The 24,338-nt window shown below is 51.0% G+C and overlaps 1 protein-coding gene across 3 annotated transcripts in view; it reads left to right on the forward strand.

Moving 5' to 3' along the window:
- Positions 1-22,934, forward strand: part of DENND2A (DENN domain containing 2A) — a 103,848-nt gene extending 80,914 nt beyond the window's left edge. For all 3 annotated transcript variants that reach the window (XM_059396268.1, XM_059396266.1, XM_059396267.1), the window contains 7 exons: positions 1,037-1,185; positions 13,212-13,389; positions 14,953-14,994; positions 17,998-18,115; positions 18,687-18,932; positions 20,518-20,604; positions 21,118-22,934. In XM_059396268.1, the coding sequence (XP_059252251.1) occupies positions 1,037-1,185; positions 13,212-13,389; positions 14,953-14,994; positions 17,998-18,115; positions 18,687-18,932; positions 20,518-20,604; positions 21,118-21,149 (852 nt within the window). In that variant the 3' untranslated portion in view covers positions 21,150-22,934. The remainder of the gene's footprint in view (positions 1-1,036; positions 1,186-13,211; positions 13,390-14,952; positions 14,995-17,997; positions 18,116-18,686; positions 18,933-20,517; positions 20,605-21,117) is intronic.
- The last annotated feature ends 1,404 nt before the right edge of the window (positions 22,935-24,338 follow it).

Here is a 24,338-nt window from a genome sequence, read left to right on the forward strand (position 1 = left end):
TTGGTCTCTATCACCTCCATAACTTCATAATGTAAAACAGATTATCTTCTGGGAAGACAAGCTTATGTACTACTTTTTATTCACCTGTCTAGGACTTTGAGGTATGTCCCTTTTCTTGGCTGGGTTGGAATTTAATGCAGGACTTTATTTTCGTCATTCCCATTCCCTTTATATGGCTCTGTGGTTATCACTAGGCAGATCCCTTTCAGACTTGAGTCTGTAGTTCCAAAAGCCCTTGAAAAAGCTGGTCACCTCTGGAGACAGGGGAGGGATAAGGATAGGTCTGGAGTCTTCTGGAACAGCTCAGTTTCCCAGAACAGAGGGAAGTATTCTCCCTGTTGCTAGAGAACCCTATACTATCCTATAGCAGATGGTGGATTGGCCATAAGGATGTTAACATGAGTGAACCCCACTACGGGGACAGCACCGGGCAGGTGCCGTGCTCAGAGCAAAACACCAGTCTCTGCTCACTATGAAGGAGACAGCTATTTAAAGAGAAAAACACACACGAGTAGTGACTTGAGATGAATTCGGGAACATTTCAACAAGTACAGAATGAGAAGATGTGCCCACCAAGCATACAGGCTGTAAGACACATCATAAGGGATTGGCATGGGGTTGGGCTTACTGAGAAATGCCTTTCACAGGAGGTGAGTCCTGAAGCTGCTGCTTGGCTCTGGTGGTCCTTCTGCGCAAGCCTGCGACTCCATTCCAGCAGTTAATGTTCCCTTGTGAGGCAGAGACACTTTCCCAGGGGGATGTCACTGGCAGGCAGAGCCTCCAAGCATTTGGGGCCATGAGCCATCATTCCGCCATCCTGTGTCCCCACCTTTCTCTGATCTTTCCTCACACTTGACTTTGCGACGGAATTCGTACCAAGTGTACCTGCTCCCTCAGTCTCCCAGGATCTTTCTTTTCCCTCACTTTTGCCTTCCTCGTTTTCTTTCCCTTTTCCCCTGCGAATGGCTCAGGCCCGCTGAGGACCTCTGAGCCTGCGGCGTGACCCCGCCTCACGGCTGCTCCCGTTCCCTGGCAGGTGATTGAACTGTGCCGCCCGCTGGACTCCCGGCTCGAGCACGTGGACTTTGAGTCTCTCTTCTCCTCTCTCAGTGTTCGCCACCTGCTCTGTGTTTTTGCCTCCCTGCTTCTGGAAAGGAGGGTCATCTTCATCGCAGACAAGCTCAGGTACCAGTCTTGGTCACTTCCACTCAAGCGTCTGAAGGATAGTCGGTGGCAGACTCTTTGGGGTGCGGGGGCAGGTGACTGCCCGGGACTGGGGGTGCAGCCCCTCTGAGGGAAGAGCGCAGATCAGTGGGCCTCGGGGATGGGAGGTGTATTAGGCGCACCCATCCTGTAAAACCAAGGAAGACTGCGCTTCTGTGCGCTACTTCCCTGACCCTCGCCTGCCTTGCATCCTCCCGCAGGGCGCTGGGCGCTCTGCTGTGTATACAGGGCTGAGGGCGGCAGCAGAGCTGTCCTCAGGGTTTTCTGTCCCGGCGGGGCGGGGGACGAAGGAGTGAGCAGAGCCCCGAGGACTGTGCTGTCTAGGCTTACCAGAGCAGCGCGTTCTGGACACCAAGGAGGGCGCTCACCCTCGGAGGAGGCCGATTCTGGCTGAGTCCTGAAGCTAAGAGCAAGTAGAAAGCACATTCCAGGCTAAAGGAGCTGTAGCTATCTAGACGAAGGCAAGGGGACAGGAGACCGAGCACGTCATCTTCAAAAACCTTGTGAAGCAGTTCACTGCAGAGAGAGGAAGGCGAAGTGGGGGCAAGGAGCCAAGGCTCAAGGAGGCCTGCAGGGCCGGGCAAGACACGGACGGCTCCCCGAGGCGGCCCGTCCTCTCAGTGCTAAAATAAATGACACAGAATCACACACGCCTGCTCACTGCTTGGTAGGATGCCCTCCATGTCACGTTCAATGACTTGCAAAACCATGTACAAATCAGAGAAAAGCCAGAGGAGCGGCAGATAGGGATTTGAGTGAATTCTGAACTTAAAAAAAAAAAAAAAAAAAAAAGGACTCCTGGCATTTTCATCACTCCAGAATACTGAATTAGAGCCTTCTTGGCTTTGGAACTGAGGGCACAGCAGCCCAGGTGGTGACCACCACTCCAGTTAGGGCTGAGACGGACCAGCCAACCAGGGAAAGCAGATGAGGCCAACCAAGGAGTCCATCTGGAAAGGAAGAAATGCCAAAAACACAAAAATCGAAGAGCTGCGGTTTGGAGAGGGAATATGATTCCCAAATCTGGAAAGCAAAAGGGAGGAAGAAGAATGGAAAGGACAGAAGGTAGGAATGTGGAGCTCATCAGGAACGTGGTAGGAAATGGAATCCAGTCCTCTCCTCCCACTGCAGCCCATCTGGTCATCTTGGTGACGCTCTTCCTTGGACAGCGGCCACGTGGCTACTCCCAGCCTGCTCCCACCGGGTTTTGAGTGAGCTCTTCCCTGTTCCCGTCATGCTTCTTGCACTCCAGGTGCCCTGGGGTCCGCGCAGGAAGCAGGCCTGCAGCTGGGGCTGGGCGGGGGCAGCTCTCAAAGCCTGTGGGCACTGGGGAACTCGGGCGGGAGACTTCTAAGGTTGGGGCTCCGGAAGCAAGAGATGAGTCATAACCCTTCCTTGACCAGGGTCAGATTTCATCGAGTAGCTGTCGGTATTCCCTGGAAGCCCCACTCGGTCCCCCCGGAAGTAGGATTCTCAGACTCCGCCGTGGGGGAGGGGACGGGCTCTCAGGAAGGCCGAGGCAAGAAGGGAAGGCCAGCCAAGTGAGTGGGCTGCCCGCCCAGACTGGACGAGGGGCCACGCAGTCCCACGAAGACCTTGCTGCCGGGTTGAAGATGGTAGGCTCTGGAAGGTGCCGCAGGAGAAAATGTCTGAGAAGATGGGCGTGGCTGGAAGGGAGCGTGCCCTCCCCAGGCTTCCCTCGCCGACCAAGGAGAACGGGAAGTAGCACCTACTTTTCCTGTCCAAGTACAATGAGAGAGAAGGTGGGAACAGAACAGGTCAACATCAGATGCATCCCTGAAGGCCAGCAGAGGGGATGGGTCGGGCTTAGCGTACCAGGACTCCTGGAAGTGCTGTGACAAAGATGTCAGGAGGGACTTGCCCACTTCTCACTCCTGCCCGGGGAGATTTCTGGGCTGGCAGGCTGAAGGCCTTCCCCCTGAGCTGCCCTAACAAGAGCCGAAGGAGAGCGAAGGAAGGCCATCCCAGAGAACGGAGCCTGCCCCAGCCCCTCCGCCTGCTCTGCGGCAGCTTTACTGGGGGCACAAGTCCCCGATGTGGTCTGATCAGAGGAACCGTGGAGTGTCTCCTTGCCCACCTTCCACAGTGCCTGGTATTCTGCCCTCAGAGACGGAGTCCCTTCGAACAGCAAACTCCCATGAGAGGGCAGAGGGGGTAAAATGCCACCTGTGGCTACTGCAGGGACAGGGTCCAGAGCCAGGCCACTGTGCAGTTAACTACCGTGTGTGTGTGCGCGCGCTTATCTAAAACACCTGAATTTCCTTTGTAGCCCCTTTAGGGCTTTCAGACTTACATATCTCTCCCTCATCACACAGAGCCCGGGGCCCAGGGGTGTTCCCAGGAAGATCGAGGAAGCCGCAGCGTCCTCAGCGGCGGCGGGCCCTGGGTCTCCTCATTTATGAAACTAGGGCTTATCTGCACTGGGGCCCCTCGTCACTGCCACTTGTGCAACTCCCGTGTCACATTGTCCTGAGAGGCAGTCCGCCCATGCTTTTCCTATTACAAGAGGTCAAGGTTTTCTCTCTCTTACCCAGTACATTATCTTTCCGTCCAATACCTGTTCCAGGCAGACCCGAAGAGGTGGACAAATAAACAAAGGCCCCTAGAGCTGAGGCGGGAAGAGAAGGACTCAGGGCAGGAGTGAGCCCGAGACAGTAGCAACACGGCCGCCGCAAGGAACACTGGAGTGTCACCTCCGGGCCAGGCTCGCGGAAGGGGTTGACCTGTACTCTTTCAGGCTCCTGACAACTCAGTCAGATAGCTTCTATTATTAGGAAGCTAAGAAGCACACAGAGGTTAAGTCACTTTGCTCAAGCAAAGTTCAAGTGGTTAGTGGGAGGGCTGGGACGCAGGCAGCCTGGCTCCAGAGAAAATGAGAAGGAAGGAGGAGGAGCGGGCCTCGTGGTCTGGGGTGGGGGTGAAGGGCGGCATCTGTGACCCCCCCCACGGAAGTATATAAGGAAAGTCTTTTTTAAAACATGCCATTGAGACCCCCTGTGTGCTTGGCATCAGGCTAGAATTGTGTAGTGAAGAAGCTGAGACTTCTGTGCTTTCCTCCCCGGGCCCCCCCTCTCTGTGGCCTTCCGCTGGGGCCCAGTGAGGCCAGTGGGACCGGGCGACCCCACAGTCTTTCCTTGCTCTGAAATTCCCTCACTCCACGGGCCAGAGTGCTTGGGGCCTCCTGGAACCGTGCTCCTTTGAGCCTTGCCCTCCCTCTGACCCTGGCCCAGAACCTCCTAAGGGCCCCATTCCTGACCCCACGTCCTCAGGCGTTCTGTGTTTTCCAGAGCGTCCCAGGGGATGACCATGCCTTGTGCCCAGCCATGCAGTTGGGGAGAGGACTGTCTAATCCCTGCAGGGCCCCTCTGGCTCAAATGCTCTGTGTGATTCTATGAACGTGCTGCTGAGGGAAAGTCAGCCCCCACACCCCACCTCTCCTCGTGCTCCATAGGCTCGCTCCTCTCCGGCTTTATCTGGTTCGGTAGAAATCACTGAGTAGCCTGTCCCTGCCACTGAGGCCTCCTGTAGCGCAGTTCTGATCCCCAACACTTCAGAGCTGGTGTGACACCAGGTAGCCGCCTGTGCTCATTTAATGTTCCTCTTAACGTTTCTAGGTTAGAGTTAAATATGCACCGTGTTGTGGGTCCTCTCCAGGATGCCCAGGCCTCTGCTCTAGACTGTGCTTAGAAGTCGGGGTGTCTCTGCCCCTCTTTTGCAGCTTACACTGTCTGCTTCTGGAGTCCTCAGTGCCGGGTCTCTCTGACCCTCCGCTGTGACCCCTTCCCTGACAGGCCACCTAAGCCAGGACAGGGAAGTCCGGCTCACCTGTGAGAAAGTGACCCAGCTGGGGCTCCTGGCTGACTCAGCGACTCTAGCATGAGACTCTTGATCTTAGGGTTGTAAGTTTGAGCTCCACCTTGGTGTAGACATTACTTAAAAATAAAATCTTAAGAAAATAGAGGGGGGGGAGGCAGGAGGGAGGGAGGCATGGGGGAAGAGAGCTAATGATCAAAGTACAGAAAATCCACCCAAGAACATCCTGTGTGTGAAGTTGCTGAGTGAAAAGGCTAGAACCCATCTTCCCTTCTCCGGCCCGTTCTGCTCACCGGGTATCCCTCTAGGAGGAATCTGCCTTCACCTACTGCTGCCCGATGTACGGGCAGAGAGCCATAGGGAATTGAAGGGTTCTTGGGCCAGACCATGACAAGCTAGGGCTTGGGGGACAGTGGCTGGTTGAAAGTCGTCTGACCTGGGCAAGTCTGTAAGGAGAGCCTTTAGCGTAAGCCCCCGTGGGGTCTCTCATCCATATCACCACCGAGCACAGAACTCCACACACCACACACGATCCCATCTCCAGCACAGGAGAGCAGGACACCCCACGAGCTCAGTGAGTGTGTGGCATCCCGGGGCGGACGTCAGCCTGCATTTGGCCGGCCGTTGTTCCGCCATCTCCTCCCCTCCCCACACACAACGTACTTCCTCTTCATTGCTAGTGAGTCTGCCCATGGCAAGAGGAAGTAGCTGGGACTTGTGGCAAATACTGAATGAGTTATAAAAGAGTTTTAAGTCAAGCCAAAAATCTATCAAATTTAGAATAACATTTTCGCTCCGTTTCATCTTCAGGGTGGACACGGAGTGTTTCTTAAGGCTCTGTCAAGCCCAAGTTTGACAGATGGAGAGGAGGGAATGTTGTTGTGATGGCTTGTTCTGTTGTCGTAGCAACCCAAATAAATATTTTCTTATTCCTCCCTTCTTCCTTTCCCCAGTGATAAACATTTGTTTTTTAGTTTATTATAAATTTCAGTTCCCAATGTTTTGACTAATCTACAGGCCAGGCTGAATAATAGAGCCAGAGCTGGACTTAAACAGATTTGTTCAAAAATTTGAGATGGGGCAAAGTTTTTAACAATCAAGAAATTTTCCTGTTATCTTTTTAGAGTACTGGATGACTATAAGCCAAATGACTACTGGCTAATGACAAGTCAGGATTAGGTGGTCAAATCTCCCTAAATACTGGAGTTTGCACCTTGGCTTTGCCCCATGGGTAGCTGCACAGATAAGTGGCTAGGTAGCTGTGTGCCTTCATCCTTTTATGTGCTCCTTCTGGTGGTTTTTTCTTTTTGATCAGTTTCTGTAAGCCTAAATGGGGACCCCTGTCCTGTCTAGAATCGGTTACGCTCAAGCAGTGTTTGCTGTCGCAGAAAAAGCTCGGGTTTGTGAGCTTGCCCGAGCCCCTGCAGCGTCAGTGGCTGCCGGTCTTAGAGACACAGAAATTTCATTCAGCAAAAGCCTGTGAAAAATACGGCTTTAGTAACCTAGTGGCATCAGTCTGATGAAATATTAAGTACCAACTACCTATTTTTGTACGTGAACACCCAGAAGATGACATTTGGAGCAAGATTCAGAGACGAGCACGGCCCCAGTTGTCTTCTACGTTGAACCCATCACTAGCGAAATCTTGGGCTGAAGACTTATTCTGGTTCTTCCATCAGTGGTCCAGATGCTCCCCGGCTCTGCTTGCTTGTGTCGTCACCCTTCTGTGGCGCTTACTGCAGGGACGCAAACCCTCTGTTCCTTTGTCTGATGAGACGCCACCCCTGCTCTTCTGTCCCGACTCCACTAATGAGCCCTAGGATTATCTCCCCATGACAAGCCGTGGTTCTTTTCACTTTCCAGCTGTTCCCAGTACCTGGTTTTCTCTCTTGCATAGATTTGCAGTTTGTAAACATTAAAGTTGGAAGGAAGTTGGAAATTATCTAGTCCACTTTACTTATTTTACAGATTAGGAAGTTCAAGGCTTCTTCTACCTGAGAGCATACAGGGAGTAGCAAAGCCAGTTTTCTCGGGGCCCAGCCTATGTATTTTGTTTTTGTTTTTGTTTTAATTTGGCAACGTTACTTCTGGGTTTGAAAGTACAGTCGTGGAAATGCACCCGCCAGTGCTGGGGGACGGCTGCCTCCCGCTGGGTTCCTCCAGGTACCAGCCCAGACTGAAGTGTGGCTTTCATTTCAGCTTCCTGGGAATGATACACTGGAGAGATACTTTGCTTGGGATGCTGATGAACACGGATGGGATCATTCTTCACATTCCTGGGGAGTCTGTCTAACTCAGGAAACTCATTGTTTGCTTCTCTGGTAGCATTTTAGAGAAGGCTCTGTGTTCAGTTCTTACTGGTTCCTCGATGAATGGGAAGGTTGCGGAGCGTAGTAACTCCACACTCAGTGACAGGGGCTCGCTAGCAACCAGAATCAAAGTGTCATCTCCAGGACAACTTAAGTACACACAAGGGCATCCTGATGGCTCTAGACTAATGCTTCCACCCTCACAGAGCACCGCTAAATAGCAAAGCATTCTGGGACCTAACCCTTCTACCCTGTGCCCATCTTGAAGCCCTGTGGCCTGGCCATCCTCCCCCGTGGGCATCACCTCCCTCCCCTGCTTTTGTACAAATGGATCACAGCTGCAGGCTGGTGTTGCTTTCCTCCACCCCCACGGTAACAAGAGCCAGCTGCGAGGGCTCTCTTCCTGGGACTTCCTCCAAAACATTGCCTCTCCTCCAACCAGCAGATGCTCAGCGAGGCTGTGTGGCGAGCTTGCTTGAAAAGTCATCCTCAGCTTCGCCCAAACCAAAGCCTGTTCTTTCCACAGTCCCAAGAGACCACCCATCCTAGCAGTGCCCCCCCCCCCCGCCCCTGCCCCAGTGGAAGGCTCCTCTAGCCTTCACGAGCCTGGGACTAAGATTTCATTAGCACTTGCAGCTGAGACCGAGAAAAACACAAGCTACACTCAAAATAATCCGGTCTTTCTCCTCTGCCATTTATTTTGGGGGAAGAGTTGTCACTAACTGTGCTCTTTGCAAAATCTGACCTTTCCGTCTAGTGTTTAAAGAGAGAGAGAGGTTGGTTTCCCCCACCCCAGCATGCTGATGTGGGCTAGTGAGCAAGAGGAATGAGCCACTCCCCAAACCCTGCCCACCTGTTGTCGGGAGCCCCCCCTCGCCCCCTGCCAGCTCCATATGCCATATGTGCCTGCCTGGAGGTGCTAATGACAGCCAGGTGCGGAAACATTGGGCTCCAGATGCAACAGCACATCAGACGATTTAAAAACAAACAAAAGCCACTTGTTAGGGGAGAGAGCAGCGGGCAGCACCTACCTACATAGTGTCCAGCTGAGTCGTCGTCATTGGTCCCCGTCAAAATTGAATGCAGCTGTCCTTCAGCTCCGTGCATTCCAGGAGCGTGAATGAATTTGATCTTGCTCTCCAGAACATTCATTCGCCCACTGTGTGTATCTGGCTAGCACTGGCATTGCTTATCATTTTTCCTGACCCATTCCAACTGCCTTCCTCGTCTAGCCGCAGCCAAACGTTGTGGGGGAGGGGGCAGCCGGCACCGCAGGGCCCCTTAGGCTTCCCCTAGGAGCCACAGGATGCTCAAGCTGGGAGAGAACCCAGCAGCGGGTTACACTTTCTCATTCCAGGGATGGAGCCGCAAGAAAGCAAAAGAGCAGAAGGTCTTTTCTTTAAGTTGGGCCGGGGGGGGGGGGGGGGGGGGCACATTTATTTTTCTACTGCAGTGATTGAGGAAACCACAAAGGCTTCTCACAAAGGGCCTCCTCATGCCTCAGTTCCTCACTCTGCGTCTCTTCCCCTCCTCCAGGCACTTCACTGCCCACTCTGCATGCGGAGGTCAGCCTCAGCCTAGGTCTCTTTAGCTCTTAGAATTCATAAGAAGGGGCACCTGGCCAGTTCAGGTGGTAGAGCCTTCGACTCTTGATCTCAGCATCATGAGTTCAAGCCCCATGTTGGGTGTAAAGATTACCCCACCCCACCCCCACCCCCAAAAAAAAGATTCAAAAGAAGATGAACTCCATGTCTGAGATGGCTCCAGGTTCTAAAGTTCTGTGGTTCTGTAACCTCCGTGGGTCAAAAGTGCTTAAACCACATCTCTGAAAATGTGAAGAAACTCTTCAGCTCGAGCACCGCATTTTTATTCTCTGCCGGCGAGCAGATGGAAGGGGAAAGCTTCAGAGCCAGCTGAGGTGGACCCTGCATGACAGCTGCCACGGCCATGGCCCACAGGAGCCATTCTTCCTCCAGTGCACGTTCAGGGCTTGGACACATTCAGGACAAATGGGCTGTCCAAAGAGCTGGGTTTCATACACAAGGCTTCCTTCGGAGGATTCTCACCGTCTCTTTTAAGGTCCATCTAGTCATTTGAGAATGAAAGCCAACATCCCAGGAAAACATGGAACGTACCAGAATTCCTGCTGAACCATCACTGTCTACCTGCCTCTAGCCTCCAGCCTCCAGTTCTCTGGTCCTGGTCCTGGTTGGCTGGAGACCCTTTTTCACTCCAGGCCCTAACAAGCAATGCTATTCACGTTCAGGCCCAGCGCATACACCACACACGGCACACAGCTCATTATTTACGACCGGAACAGAATGCAGCACCCTCGCTTCTAGTCTGGTCCTTTTGTTGTTTCTAAGGCTGATCACGGCCCACTAAAATTATTTCAGGACCCAATGATGGGCTGCAAACTGGAGTCTGAAAAGAAACCTGCTCTAGGCCCAGCTGTCCTCATTTATATTTTAATATCCTGATTTTCTCACTTGTGTCCTCATAACGGCAGTACGTGAGCAGATCAGCTTTGCAGACTGGTCCCACACTGACATAGGCTAGTCCTAAAATTTAAAAATTTTAGAACAAAGTAAATTCCACACGTCCAGTGATCAAGGAAGTTAAACACAAAGGGTGAGCAACTCACTAACAGTATCTGAGAGAGAAAGGGATGCCTGAGGGAAAATGGTTCTCTGCTTTGAGAGAAAAGTCTTTGAATGGAAAGTCACCAACCTGCCAGCTGAATTACTGCTGTTGTTCTCCTTGGGATACGTCCTAACTGAAGTATTGTCTCGCTATTACTCAGTAGGTAAAAGGAAGGTATGATAGGTATTATAAAGAAGGTATTAGATGCCTTGTATACTTCCCTTTTATGAAGAAGATATTGTGGGTATTATGATAAAAACAAAATCTTGGGGGTAATATCTTTCTCATTTTGGGGGTGATCACGTGAAAGAAAAGACGAGGACCAAATAGTGCGACATGTGTGTGCCCTGCTCCTAAGAAGCATGGCAGGACTCCACGGAGTGTTCAGAGAGTGATTATTTGCAAAGACACCAAACAGGAAGGTCAAGAGGCTCTTGCTGATAAACGAACAGATTCAGCATTACTTTTGTTTGGTTCAGGGGCCCAGCTGCAGGTGGATGGAAAGGGAGCTGGGGTATATTGTAAGGATGTTCAGGGAGGGCCGTATTCAGAGGACCTCCTTTAGCAGGTAAGTGATTTTTATCTTGGCTTTTTTTTAAATTGTGATAAAATATACATAACTTAAAGTTCACTATTACAATCATTTTTAAGTACACAATTCAGGGGCAGCATTAAGAACATTCACAGTGCTTGCAACCGTCAGCACTCTCCATTTCCAGAACTTTTTCATCATCTCAAACTGAATGTCTGTCTACTCGAGGCAACAGCTCCCCACTCTGCCTTCCCCAGCCCCTGGTCTCTCTGAGTTTGCCTGTTCTAAGCCCCTCACTTGTAAGTGGAATAATCCAGTATTTGCCTTTTTCTGTCTGGCTTATTTCACTTGCTGGCCAATATCTTTTAGTTCACTTCTTCTCTCTCTAAGGAAGCCAGAGCTAGGTGATTCTGTTACAATGGGCTCAGGAGAGTTTTATGACAATGAGTTTGCAGGCCGACCTCAGTCTGTTCCACATTGCAGATACTGCAGGGTTTGGGGTTTTGTTTTACAAACTGAAGGTTCATGGCAACCCCACATCAGCCAAGTTCATCAGCACTGTTTTTCCACCAGCACTTGCTCACTTTGTGGCTCTGTGTTGCATTTTGGTAATGTCTCACAGTATTTTTCATTATTATATTATGGTCATCTGTGACTGGTGATTATGATTCACTGGAAGCTCAGGTGATGGTTAGCATTTATTTTTTTTTTTTTTTTTAAGATTCTGGGGCTCCCGGGTGGCTCAGTGGGTTAAAGCCTCTGCCTTTGGCTCAGGTCATGATCTCAGGGTCCTGGGATCGAGCCCTACATCGGGCTCTCTGCTCAGCCCCGGGAGCCTGCTTCCTTCTCTCTCTCTGCCTGCCTCTCTGCCTACTTGTGATCTCTGTCTGTCAAATAAATAAATAAAATCTTTTAAAAATAAATAAATAAATAAATAAAAATTAAAAAAGAAAACAAACAGATTTTACTTTTTTATGACAGAGATAGCGAGAGAGGGAACCCAGGCATAGGGAAGCTGGAGAGAGAGAAGCAAACTCCCCGCTGAGCAGGCAGCCTGATATGGGGCTTGATCCCAGGACTCCCAGGGTGCTGGGATCATGACCTGAGCCACCCAGGCCCCCCGATGGTTAGCATTTTTTAGCAATAAACTACTTTTTAATTAAGGCACATACACTATTTTTTTAGATATAACGCTATTGCACATTTGCATACTGTATAGTATAGACATAATTTTGGGGGCACCTGGGTGGCTCAGTTGGTTAAGCATCTGCCTTCCCTCAGGTCATGATTGCAGGGTCCTGGGATTGAGCCCTGAATCGGGCTCCCTGATTGGTGGGAAGTCTGCTTCTCCCTCTCCCACTCCCCCTACTTATGTTCCCTCTCTCGCTATGTCTCTGTCAAACAAACAAATAAAATCTTTAAAAAACCACATAATTTTTATATGCACTGGGAAACAAAAAAACTCAGTTGATTGCCTTTATTGAGATATTTGCTTGATCGTGGTGGCCTGGCACAGAACTCCAAAGTAGGCCTGTATAGGTGCCTGATGTCATTGGGAATCCAGTAAGGGAGCGTTCATCTATCGAGAACTCGGCTTCCTTGCAACTGTGCCTAACAGAGCAAAGCTGAGAACTGGGGCAGACATTCAGAAGGTGACCTAACAGAGAAAATGCTCGTTACAGGGCCTGTGCCCCGAGGAGGATGCAGTGCATTCCTGGGAGAAACCACAGGCCCTCACTTTTATTCTTACATTACATATTTCTGACAAGCCTCTGAAGTTCAAATCCCATGGCATTTTAGAAATAGCGTACTAGAATGAGAGCCGAGAGGGTCCACCCTCAGTGGACTCACCAGCAACAAGAAACTGTAGGGAAGGAAAGAAATTTGGCTCTTGCTCACTTTGGGAGGCTGCCGGGCATCCTCTCTGCGGCAGGCTGGTGCTGATGTTCCAGATGACAGTCTGGGATAATCCCCCCCACCCCACCCCGCAGGAGGTCGGTCTCTGCGCACAGAACACTGGGGACTGTGATCACTGGAGCTCAGGGCTTACTGATAAAGGCTGTAGCATGATCATGATTCTTTAAGGGAGACTCTCAGTACTGTGATTTTTTTTTTTTTTTTTTTACGTTCTGAATTCTGCATAAGGGGTCCACAGCAGAGCCTACCCTGTTCACTTGATTGCACCTAGGTATTCGTGCTTGACTGAGCCAGTGTGTGGAAGAGAACAAAGAGAAAGCTAGTTTAGACTATAAAGTCAAATTCAATAAGAGAAATTCGTGAGCATTCACGAGCACCCGTGAGAAAAGAGGCTTTCACTGATTTGGAAGGGTTTAGGGAAGAGAGATGGAAGTGAATGGTTGGGTCAAGACCGTAGAGGATGTAGCTCGCAGGTGAAAGCCCGCTAGGGGAAAGGTAGCTGAAGCATTAAATTCATCCTTCTAGCTGTCTCAAAGCCTCAGCCAGACCCCACGTGCCCGGTTAGTCTGTTAGGACTGTGGTACACAGTACCGGATACGTGCGTGCTGCCTTTTCTGACCAGCCTGTCTTCGGGATGGAGGGTGTGCATTTCTCTCCAGCCTCCTCCATGGAGGCTGCCCCCACCCCATGAGCCTGAGCATGCCCAGTCCGAGCTTTCCCTGAAGCTGCCCCTTCTCTCCCCTCCGCCACAGCACGCTGTCCAAGTGCTGCCACGCCATGGTGGCCGTCATCTACCCCTTCACCTGGCAGCACACCTACATCCCCGTGCTGCCGCCCGCCATGATCGACATCGTGTGCTCGCCGACCCCCTTCCTTATCGGCCTGCTCACCAGCTCGCTGCCGCTGCTCCGGGAGCTGCCGCTGGAAGAGGTGAGCCCTGGGGACGTCCCTGTTCCCTCGCTGTGGGGGCCAGAGGGCAGAGGGGAGGGGCTGGCTAAGGCATTGCAGGAGTGCAATGTCAGGGGGTTGGGGGGGCCCGCAGTTTTATTAGCTACCCCCCCCCATGTCTGCCTCCGTAGACCCTCAGGGACTGAAAACTCAGTTTTCTCTAAATGAATGCGCTGGCCCGAAGGGCAGCGACCTACAACTTAGCCAGATGTTGAAACTCTGGATCCAGAAGCAGCCATCCACCCTCTCTTCCCTCCCTCCCTCTCCCCAGCACGGAGGAAGAAAGCACAGAGCAGCTAACAAGAGCTGGAGTTTATATCTGGACTAATAACAAAGCTGACAAATACTGTGCTCCTACACACAGGTCCTTTATCACATCAGTTAAAAAAGACAACCACCAAAGTGTTTTTAAGGATGGGTTTTCACATTTGCCCCCAAGTAGGGAAAGTCCTCCTGGCATCCTGGTGGGTCTTTAGCCCCAGGCCCTTCCTCTAAATAATCTCTGTCTCATGTACGGATTGCTCCCCGCAGTCAGCGAGGGAACCGTAGGTGCCTAAATGATGCCACTAACTTCTGAACCCCCAGAGGAACGCCTGTCGCTGAAATTCATCCCAGGTCCTCAGATGTGGCTCCTGTGGTTGCCCAGGGAGGCCTGAAGTTCCACGAGTAATCACCAGCACAGGTCTTTGAGCATAGGTTTCTGAACCGCAGAATTTGTCTGGGTACCCTTTGACCCCTGAACAGTTCAACCCCGGACGTGCTTGAGAAGGAAGGAGAGACGCCCTCAGCTCCTGGGTAGGGTCTCTGGGATGTATTAGAGCCTGTGTTGCCAGCTGTTGGTAAAAACGTGGTGGCCTTCCGGACCCATGCTCTCCCTCCATCATAGCCAGTGGCCCACGCCGGCTGGGGTCATGCAGGCAGAGACCCAGCATTTTCCTGACCACGTGCCCTAGGCAATGTGCTTGCCCCACCCTACACGGCCCTGGGTCTCAGCCCCGCTCTGAGGAGGGAAGGGGAGGGTGCTTATCCGAGAGCCTTTGATGAAACCCCAGTACTTGCAGCTTGACTTACTCTCCAGGTGGATCCGCTCCTCCGGATCTCTCTCCTCCTGTCGCATTAAGAGAAATGACAAGGCCGAATGGGTAGCCAGGAGGAGAGAGCCCTGGGAGTGGGGAGTGCAGACTTGATGGAATGGGAACAGCAGGGTTCCTCCAGCATCTTTCGCCCACATCAGTAACCCACACACTACAGGTCTGTCCCAGAGGCTCTGCCTCAGCCAGTCTCCGAACAGGGCAGGGAGTCCAGTCTGTGGCATACACATGTCCCAGCCTGTGGCTTCAGTGTTGAAAGCAAGCAGTTCTGGAAAGCCCTTCCCCATCCCCTTCCCCCCTACATCATTTGTGGCTATAGTGGCAACGTCCGGAAACCACAAATGGGCCACTCCGCCCCCCCACCCCAGCTGCTGTCTGGATGCCAGGAAGGAGGAAGGCTGAGAGTGTCCCTACACGCCGGGGACAGTAATCGTCCCTTTCCCTCATCTTGCAGGTCCTTGTGGTCGACCTCGTCAACAATCGGTTCCTCAGACAGGTGAGTAAGAAGGCCAGCTTCAGCCCGCTGCTCTGTTGCATCTCTGTTGCTGGGCACAAGGCTTTCCACGTCTGGAAAGGCTTGGTGGGCCTGGGATTGTAAAGCAGGCCGGCGGGCCTGGGCGATCCCTGGCCAGGGCTGGACTGGGAATACGCAGAGGGCAGGGCCGAAAGAGCAAGGGTTTGGCAAAGCACTGAGTCCTGTGTGTGTCGTCACAGAATGGTTTTCTAACATTTAGAAGGTCTGTATAGGTTGTAACTACAGACACTTGTCCTTTTCAAAATGTTTTCAAACAATAACTGTTTAAGCCCATGATATAATATTAAGTGGAAAAAAATCAGGACACAAGATTATATACAGTATTGTCCTGATCTCTTTTTGGGGGGGGGGGTTAAAGATTTTATTTATTTATTGGACAGAGAGAGCGAGAACATAAAGAGGGGGAACAGTAGAGGCAGAGGGAGAAGTAGGCTCTCCACGAAGCAGGGATCCTGATGCAGGGCTTGATCCCAGGACCCTGGGATCATGACCTGAGCCAAAAACAGATGTTTAACCATCTGAACCACCCAAGTGCCTTTTTTTTTTTTTTCTTTTAATGAAAAGGAAAGAAAAAAAGAAAGAAACACAGTTGGCTAGTAAACAACACTGGTTACAGGTGCCTCCTCCCTGTGCTGTTAAAAATCTGTATATATGGGTGGCTCAGTTGGTTAAGTGACTGCCTTTGACTCAGGTCATGATCCCGGAGTCCTAGAATCCATTGAGTCCCGCATCCGGCTCCCTGCTCAGCAGGGAATCTGCTTCTCCCTCTGCCTCTGCCTCGGCCTGACACTCAAACTGCTTGTGTACTTTCTCTCTCTGTCAAATAAATAAACAAAATCTTTAAAGAAAAAATTAAATAAAAAAATATGAGTTGACACTTTTTTTTTTTTAAGATTTTTTGTTTATTTGACAGATAGATCACCAGTGGGCAGAGAAGCAGGCAGAAAGAGAGGGGGAAGCAGGCTCCCACAGGCTCCCTGCTGAGCAGAGAGCCTGATGCGGGGCTAAATCCCAGGACCCTGAGATCATGACCTAAGCCAAAGACAGAGGCTTAACCCACTGAGCCACCCATGCACTATACCCTCAGATAATCAATTATCTTTTGTGTATGTGTGTGCTGATAGCATTTGAGCTACTCAAATGCTTTCAGATATACAGTAGATTATAGTTAACTATAGTCACCATGCTATGCATTAGATCCCCAGAACTATTTAGCTTATAAACTGAACTGTGTGCCCTTTGACCATGCTTGCCCATTTCCCCCACCCCCTGGCTCCTGGCAGCCACCATTCTACTCTAATTGTGTGGCTCCAGCTTTTTTCAGATTTCACATATAAGTGAGAACATGCAGTTTTTGTCTTTCTCTGACTTATTTCACTAAGCCTGATGCTCTCAAGGTCTATCCATGTTGTCACAAAAGGCAGGGTTTCCTTCTTTTTTATAACTAATATTCCATTATATGCATATATCTGTGTATATACATTCCATTGTGTACACACACACACACACATACACACACACACACAATCTTATTTTCTTTATTCGTTTGCTCATGAATGAACACTTAGGTTGTTTACATGTCTTGGCCTTTGTGAATAGTACTGCGATGTTCATGGGGGTACAAATGGGATTTCAGGGGCGCCTGGGTGGCTCAGATGGTCAAGTGTCCAACTCTTGATTTCGGCTCAGGTCCTGATCTCAGGGTCATGAGACAAAGCCCTGCGTCAGGCTCCGTGCTGGGCATGGAGCCTGCTTCAGATTCTCTCTCTCCCTCTGCCTCACTCATCTGGGCTCTTGATTCTGTTCCTTTAGTCTGTGTCTGTTTTCATGGCACGACCAGACTGTTTTGATTGCTATAGTTTTGTTAATAAAGCTTGAAATCAGGAATTGTGAGGCCCCAGCTTTGTTCTTTCTCAGGATTGCTTTGGCTATTCAGTGTCTTTTGTGGTTCCATGTGAATTTTAGATTTTTAAAAAAATTTATTTATTTGTTTGACAGACAGATTACAAGTAGGCAGAGAGGCAGGCAGAGAGAGAGGGGAAAGCAGACTCCCCACTGAGCGAGAGCCTGATGCGGGACTCTATCCCAAGATCCTGGGATCATGACCTGAGCTGAAGGCAGAGGCTTTAACCCACTGAGCCACCCAGGCTCCCCTAAATAAAATCTTTAAAATATATATATATATATATATGTGTATATATATATATACACACATATATATATATATATACCTTTACAGTTTTGGTGGGGATTGCACTGAATCTCTAGATGGCTTTGGGTAAAATAGACATTTTATTTTATTTTATTTTATTTTATTTTATTTTTAAAGATTTTAATTTATTTGACAGACAGAAATCACAAGTAGGCAGAGAGAGAGAGAGAGGAGGAAGCAGGTTCTCTGCTGAGCGGAGAGCCTGACGTGGGGCTCGAGCCCAGGACCCTTGGATCATGACCTGAGCCGAAGGCAGAGGCTTAACCCACTGAGCCACCCAGATGCCCCTAAAATGGACATTTTTACAGTTAATTTTTCCAATCCATGAACACAGACTATCTTTCCCTTTATTTATAGCTTTCTCAAATTCTTTCATCAGTGTCTTCTGTATCCCTTTTAATCTTCACGATGAGGTAGATATTGATTGGTCCCATTTTACAAGTGGGGAAACTGAGGCTCATATTGGTTTTAAAAAGTGGAATCAAGAGGGGCACCTGGCTGGCTCAGTCTGAAGAGTATGTGATTCTCAATCTCGGGGTTGGCAGTTTGAGCCTCCTGTGGGGTGTATATAAATAAATAGAACTTGAAAAAGAAACAAACATGGAATCACAATTCAAACCTCAGATCTCTGTCTCCAAATCATGTTTCTTCCACTAACCCCAAAACTGTTCCGGGTGAGCTGCAGGCCAGGACGTGGTTCTCATCCCCAAGGGCCTTGGGACACTGACCCACCTGCTCTCTCTGCTTTACAGATGGATGATGAGGATTCCATCCTCCCCAGGAAGCTTCAGGTGGCCCTAGAGCACATTCTGGAGCAGAGGAATGACCTGGCAAGTGACCAGGATGATGGGCCCCCGGACTGCAAGTACGGTGAGAGTTCAGCCGCATCATCTCCCCCTTCCATCACTAGCATCCGGCGGCCAGTGGGCCGGTGACCAGCCCTTCCACGTGGCCTTGAGTTAAGTAGGAAAACTGGCCAGAGGGGTATGCAAGGAGAGAAACCAGGGGCGTGACCCTTTGATCTGGATCTAATGCTAACAAGTGTGATGTTCCCATCTCCCCCATTTCAGCCCTAAAATACCGGATTAAAGGGGAGGGAGAAATGACTTTACCACCCTAGATAACATCTGTCCTGGGGCGCCTGGGTGGTTCAGTGGGTTAAAGCCTCTGCCTTCAGCTCAGGTCATGATCCCAGAGTCCTGGGATCGAGCCCCGCATCAGGCTCTCTGCTCGGCAAGGAGCCTGCTTCCCCCTCTCTCTGCCTGCCTCTCTGCCTACTTGTGATCTCTGTCTGCCAAATAAATAAATAAAATTAAAATTAAAAAATCTGTCCTGGAGAATGATGATCCGCTCTAGTTCTTACCTGTGCCCCTGGGACTGTCTCAGGCTCTGCCTCTGCCCCCCGCCCTCACTGGCTCCCGCCCTTCCCCACTTTTCTTAGGCCCCGAGTCCAGCCCCTTGAACGAGGTGGTGTCCGAAGCCTTTGTCCGCTTCTTCGTGGAGATCGTGGGCCACTACTCCCTGTTCCTGACGGCAGGAGAGCGCGAGGAGAGGACCCTGCAGCGAGAGGCCTTCCGCAAAGCCGTCTCCTCCAAGAGCCTCCGCCGCTTCCTGGAGGTTTTCATGGAGACCCAGACCTTTCGGGGCTTCATCCAGGAGCGGGAGCTGCGCCGGCAGGATGCCAAAGGTGAGGGGGCACCTTCGAACCAGCTAGAGACGCCCAGGCCCCAGAGACAGGGAGCAGGGAGGAAGGTCATGGGGCCTGGGCGCAGCTGGGAACAGCGGCGCAGCCTGCCCGGAGGAGGCCCCATCCCGCTGCCTCGGAGCTGGGGAGCTGGTCACCCAGCCCCAGTGTCCCGCTGGTCTTCTCTGGCCATCTCCTCCCCTGCTCACAGCCTCTCCCGGAACCACATTCCAGGTTCTGGTGGCAGGTTCTCCTTGTGTTCCATCTTGCCAACTCGATGAAACTCTCCGGAGCGTGCTCTCCTGTCCCTCGCGGGCCCCTCCTCTCCTTTTCCTCAGGCCTCTCCTCCCTTCTGCCAGTCTCTGCGGGGTGTGGCAGCAGCAGCCAGGGGCAGAGCGGATGGTCGTGCCCCCACTTGGTGTGAGCGCCTCCTCGCTTTGCTCTCCGCTGACTGGCCGCAGCACTCGAGGTAGCACAGCAGAGGCTCCTCAGCCTGGGGAGCTGGCGGGTCCTCTCGCAGGAGCCTGCCCGCCTGCACTCTCTCTCCTCCCTTGTCCTGTCCCCTCTGGCTGGACTTCATCCCTCTTCCAGGGCTGAGAAGGGGGAGTCTGTGAGGGAGGATCAAATCACCCCCCTCTGTTTCTTGCATCATCTTAAGTCCTTCTGGGAATCGGAAAGCTAGAAATGTTGGTGAAGACGGTCACTCATGGGAATCAGACCTGCGTGGGACACGCCACCAAGGAGAGACCAGTGCAGTGAACAGCAAAGGCAGCGGAGGGTCCCAGGACAGCCTCCGGCCCCAGGCCCCCTGTCCTCTGGTGCTGTGATGGCCGAGCCTGGGTGAAGGAACCAAAGCCGCCCCCTCCCTTCCTGCAGCTCTTTGCAAAGACGAGACAGGGGCTGGCCACACCTGAGGTATTCTGAGGAGCCGGGATCTGAAGAGACAAAAGGAAATTGATTAGAGTCTGAGTCACGCTCCTGATGACAGGCTTCCTTGAAGTAGAAGCTGTGCTTACCAGAATATCTGCTTACAGATCACACAAAAGCTTAAAAGTAGCGTGGAAGGCGTCCTAGAGGTCCAGGGAAGATCCGTGAAAAAGGAAGACCATGCCGGAGCCTCAGGCCTGAGACTAGAGGAGAAGGCGCCTGCTGGATGCCCCGTCCGGCCTTCCTGAGCCCACAGATGGCAGACGGGTTCCCAGCAAGCTAAACCATTTGGCCAGTTCTCCCCTGTTAGGGGAGAACATGAGGAAAAGGGAGACGACAGGAGTCCTGAAAGCCAAGGCTGTCTGGTCCCTCTTTGAAACCGAGTGCCTGGCACAGTATAGACACTTGGAAGGTGTTTGTTGAATAAAATAGGATTTCATGTAGGAGCTAGCGTTAGAGCCTTCCAGAATAGTTACTGCACAAGGCTGGGCAATTATAAGGCCAATAAAACCCCTTCTAGAGCTCAGGATTCAGAGCCTGTGTAGAGGAGCAGCTCATCTCAGAAGCAAGGCTTCCTTTCTATGGCAGTAAGGAAATGGCTCTGTTTACAAGAGAGGGAGTGAGAAGGAACTAAAATGGCTGGGATTTCTCTTGCCAACAGGTTTGTTTGAGGTCCGAGCCCAAGAGTACCTGGAAACACTCCCCAGTGGAGAACACAGTGGTGTCAATAAGTTCCTGAAGGGACTCGGTAAGGCCCAGTGGTCTCTGTCCCCATCACCAGCCTCTGGTCCCCCCCAGTCTTGGCAGGTTTCCTCCACGGGGGCCAAACAATGCAGAGCTCACTGCTCTGTGGCCTTGCAAGCTCCTGCTCGGAGCTGGCCGCAGGGGAGCCCTCTTCGCCTCACTGGCCCCTGGGCAGTCCTTCTCTCCCAGGCTCTTCAGTCTTCTGGGGAATCAAGCTTAGGAAGCAGGACATGTTCCATTCGGTGCTCCCTGTGTCACCTGTTCCGGAGCAAATGCTCCTCTACAGCTCTGACATTCTTCCTTTCAAAGCTCCCCATGTCTGGGGACGATCCCCTGCATTGGAGAGGTTGCGTGAGGAGAGGCTCCAGAGGTGGCGTGGGAGGCAACTGTGTGTGTGTGTGTGTGTGTGTGTGTGTGTGTCCCTGCCCCCCCCCACCACCCGTAGGTCCCGGATGGAAAAGGCAAAGTTTCGCTTTTGTATGCCTGGTGACATGTTCTCATTTTCTTTTTTTTTTAGGCAATAAAATGAAGTTTCTCCACAAGAAATAACCTTCAGCTCAGCTTCAAGGGAAAACTTCTTCCTAGTTACATCCACATTTTTAAAAAACAGTTCCTGGTGGCCTTTCTGAAACACTGGGTCCTGGGTGTCGCAGGTGCGGGATGCCAGGATGGCTTCTGGCTACCCGAGGGCCTCCCCAGGACCCAGGGCCCAGCAGGTGCTGCTCCTTCAGAACAGCCCTGGAAAGGAGACCTGAGACCAGGCATGGCACAACATTCAAATGGATGGTTTGCGTTGTTGGGTTTGGGATTTTTTATATTTTTACTCTTAGGTATTAAAAGAAAGAAAAGTGTTTGGGTTTTCTTTTTATTATGCCAGGGCTAAGAAAACTCTGGTGCCTTGTGCCGTGGTGCCCTGGTTCATCTTGCCTGGCAGCTGGGCTCGAGGCCAAGAGGAGACGAGGAAGAGGCGGCAGGAGCAGTGACCAGGGACGGGGAAGCAAGGCGCCCCTCTGGGTAGGGCTGGGGACAGACGCAGGTGTTAGAGGAGGGCAGTGGCAGCCCTACAACCCTCGTGCTCACAGGTGTTGGGGCATGAGTCCTCTTGAGGAATGGGACCCTATCCAGCCTGAAGGAAGAGGGGGAAGCGCAGAGGCGTTGGCTTCCTGGGCTGAGCTGCACTCCCAGGCCGGCCAGGGACGCCACCTGGTGGCCGAGGCTGTTTGTCGTGCTACCCACTCCTATCACGCCCGAGTAGACGGGACACTTCTAGTTGGCCTTTTTCCTCTTCAAAGCCATAGAACCATCCGCTGCCCGAGAAGTCCGTGACGCTTAGAGGGACACACAAACGAGACCTCCTCATACGATCTGCTAATACAATATTCTTGGGGTCCTTAAAACATGTAAGCTGCGGCTTTGACCCTATTCCCGTTTAATTATAGGGAATGTTTCCCCTCTCGTTGTGGGGACCCAGATCTGCATAAACGGAGGGGCTTCTGGTATTGATGTTTACAAGACGGGTCATCGGAACTTTGGGGCTAGCTAGCTTCCTCAGATTCATGCGCCGGCTAGTCGGCTTGCCCTCTCGGGACCAGAAGCAGAGAGGTGGGAGTCGAGGCTGCACCCCAAGTCCTGTCCTGCAAGGGCACAGCGAGGAGGCGGGAAGAGAAAAAGTGAGCAGCACTGGCAAGTTCGCAAGCAGGCCTCAGGGCCGCCACTGGGGCCCACCGACCCGCTGTTTGCTGACCCCTCTGGATGGTACCAGAGTCCCGACAAAAACATACTAAAGGGATGTGCCCTGACCTTGGCAATGGCCCAAGGAGTTGTGCCACTTGGCACAGGTTCTCACCTTTAGGGAGTTGGGAGCAAGGAGTCATCTAAGGAAAAAAAGAAAAAGAAAGAACAAGAGGAAAATGAAGAAATGGTTGATCTCTGTCATTCTACATTAGAGGTTCTTAACTGGAGTCTTGGATGACCCCCCTCCACCTGGAAGTTACAGCCAAGATTTGGTGTGTCCATTTGGTTTTTAGGAGAGAGGATCCGCAGTTTATTATCAGATTCTCAAAGGGGTGCAAGGGTGGAACCAGGCTATGCAGCACAGTTAGCCTGGGTAGGTATGTGTGGTTGGCGTTGCGGGGGGAGACCGAAAGGGAATTGAGTGTTGGGGGCTCAGGAATTTGTACCTAAGAAGCTCCTAGGATTAGTTAATTTTATGAATACCAGTATTCTGCCCAGAGATGATCACTTTTAATATTTTGGAATATACCTTCTTTTCTAACTTATTTCATATTGTTTACTTACCACCTCCAAGTGAATAAATACGCATCTTTGTCAACATTTCTAATGACTGTGTAACACTATTTTATAGATGTATTATAAGTTAGTTTACCAGTCCTTTATTCTTACGCATGCAGGCTATTTCCAGTTTTTAATAAGTTTGAGAAGAGCATCTTTATATAAGTATCTTAGTACATTGCCTTATTTTCATTTTTTTTTTTTTTTTTTTTTGCTTGAAGTACAATATACATACAGAAAAGTTATCAGATCATGAGTTACAGGAGAACAGACTTCCGAAAATGACCACATCCGCGTAAGCGGCCCACCATGCAAGAAAATCCCATCATCCGACCCTGGAGAGCCCTCGGACCCACCTTCCCAGCATTCCTCCCATCCGGCCCTGCTTATGTTTAAATTAAATCAACTGAAAAGTTGTCAACAACTTGCAAAGTGGTAAATGACGCTGGGGAGGGTCAGAGGCAAGAGAAGCAAAGCTGAGTTGTAATCTAAGCTCACAGTTTAGGGCAGATCGTGGGTGGATAACACGGTTTGGGTTCGGAAACCAAGTGTGGCTGTAAGGCTGGGTGGCCTAAACCAGATCACCGTCACCCAGCCTCTGTGTCTTTCCACTCACTTAGCATCTGTCCAAGAACCCAGTCTTCTAATGCCAATAAAAGGCATACATTTTCCATGAAGAATGTGCATGTGTTTAGAAGCATGCCATTATCGGGTTTCAGTTCCCAGTGAACCATGAGACCCTTTTTCCCCAGGCAGAGCTGGTGCTGGAGAACCCTGCTGCCTCCTTGATTCTGGGCACTTGCCTCCCCCCACGCTTTTTCTTATATTGGGGTGAAGTTCACAGAACTTACAATCAGTCATTTTAAAATAAACAATTCAGTTGCATTTAGTACACCTGTAATGTTAGCAACAACCAAAAAAACATTTTCAACACCCCAAAAGAAAATCTTGTACACATTAAGTAGTTACTCCCAGCGCCCCACCCCCGCCGCCAGCCCCTGGCAACTGAGTCTCTATGGGTTTATGGGATCACAGACACAAATCCCCTTTTGTTTCTGGTTGCGTTCACCGCGAACAATGTTTTCGGGGTACATCCACACCGTAGCCCTGTTATAACAGTGCTTCCTGTTTATGGCTGAACGATATGCAGGGCACGGTTGGACCACGTTTTGTTTATCCATTCTTCCGTCAATGACACTCAGTTTATGGTTTATTTCCACTTTCCCACCACTGAGAACAACACTACTGCAAACACGTGGATGTGGATTTATTTACGTCCCTGTTTTTTGTTTCTTTGAGTAGATGTACCTAGGAGGGGAATTGCTGGGCCATACAGAAATGTCTACGTCTCCATTTGGAAGGACCATCTGACTGATTTCCACAGCGGCTGCACCATTTTTCATTCCCATCCACGATGCATGAGGGCACCCGGCACCCCACCACTCA

Source organism: Mustela nigripes, chromosome 4 (assembly GCF_022355385.1).
Source record: "Mustela nigripes isolate SB6536 chromosome 4, MUSNIG.SB6536, whole genome shotgun sequence".
Classification (NCBI taxonomy): Eukaryota; Metazoa; Chordata; class Mammalia; order Carnivora; family Mustelidae; genus Mustela; species Mustela nigripes.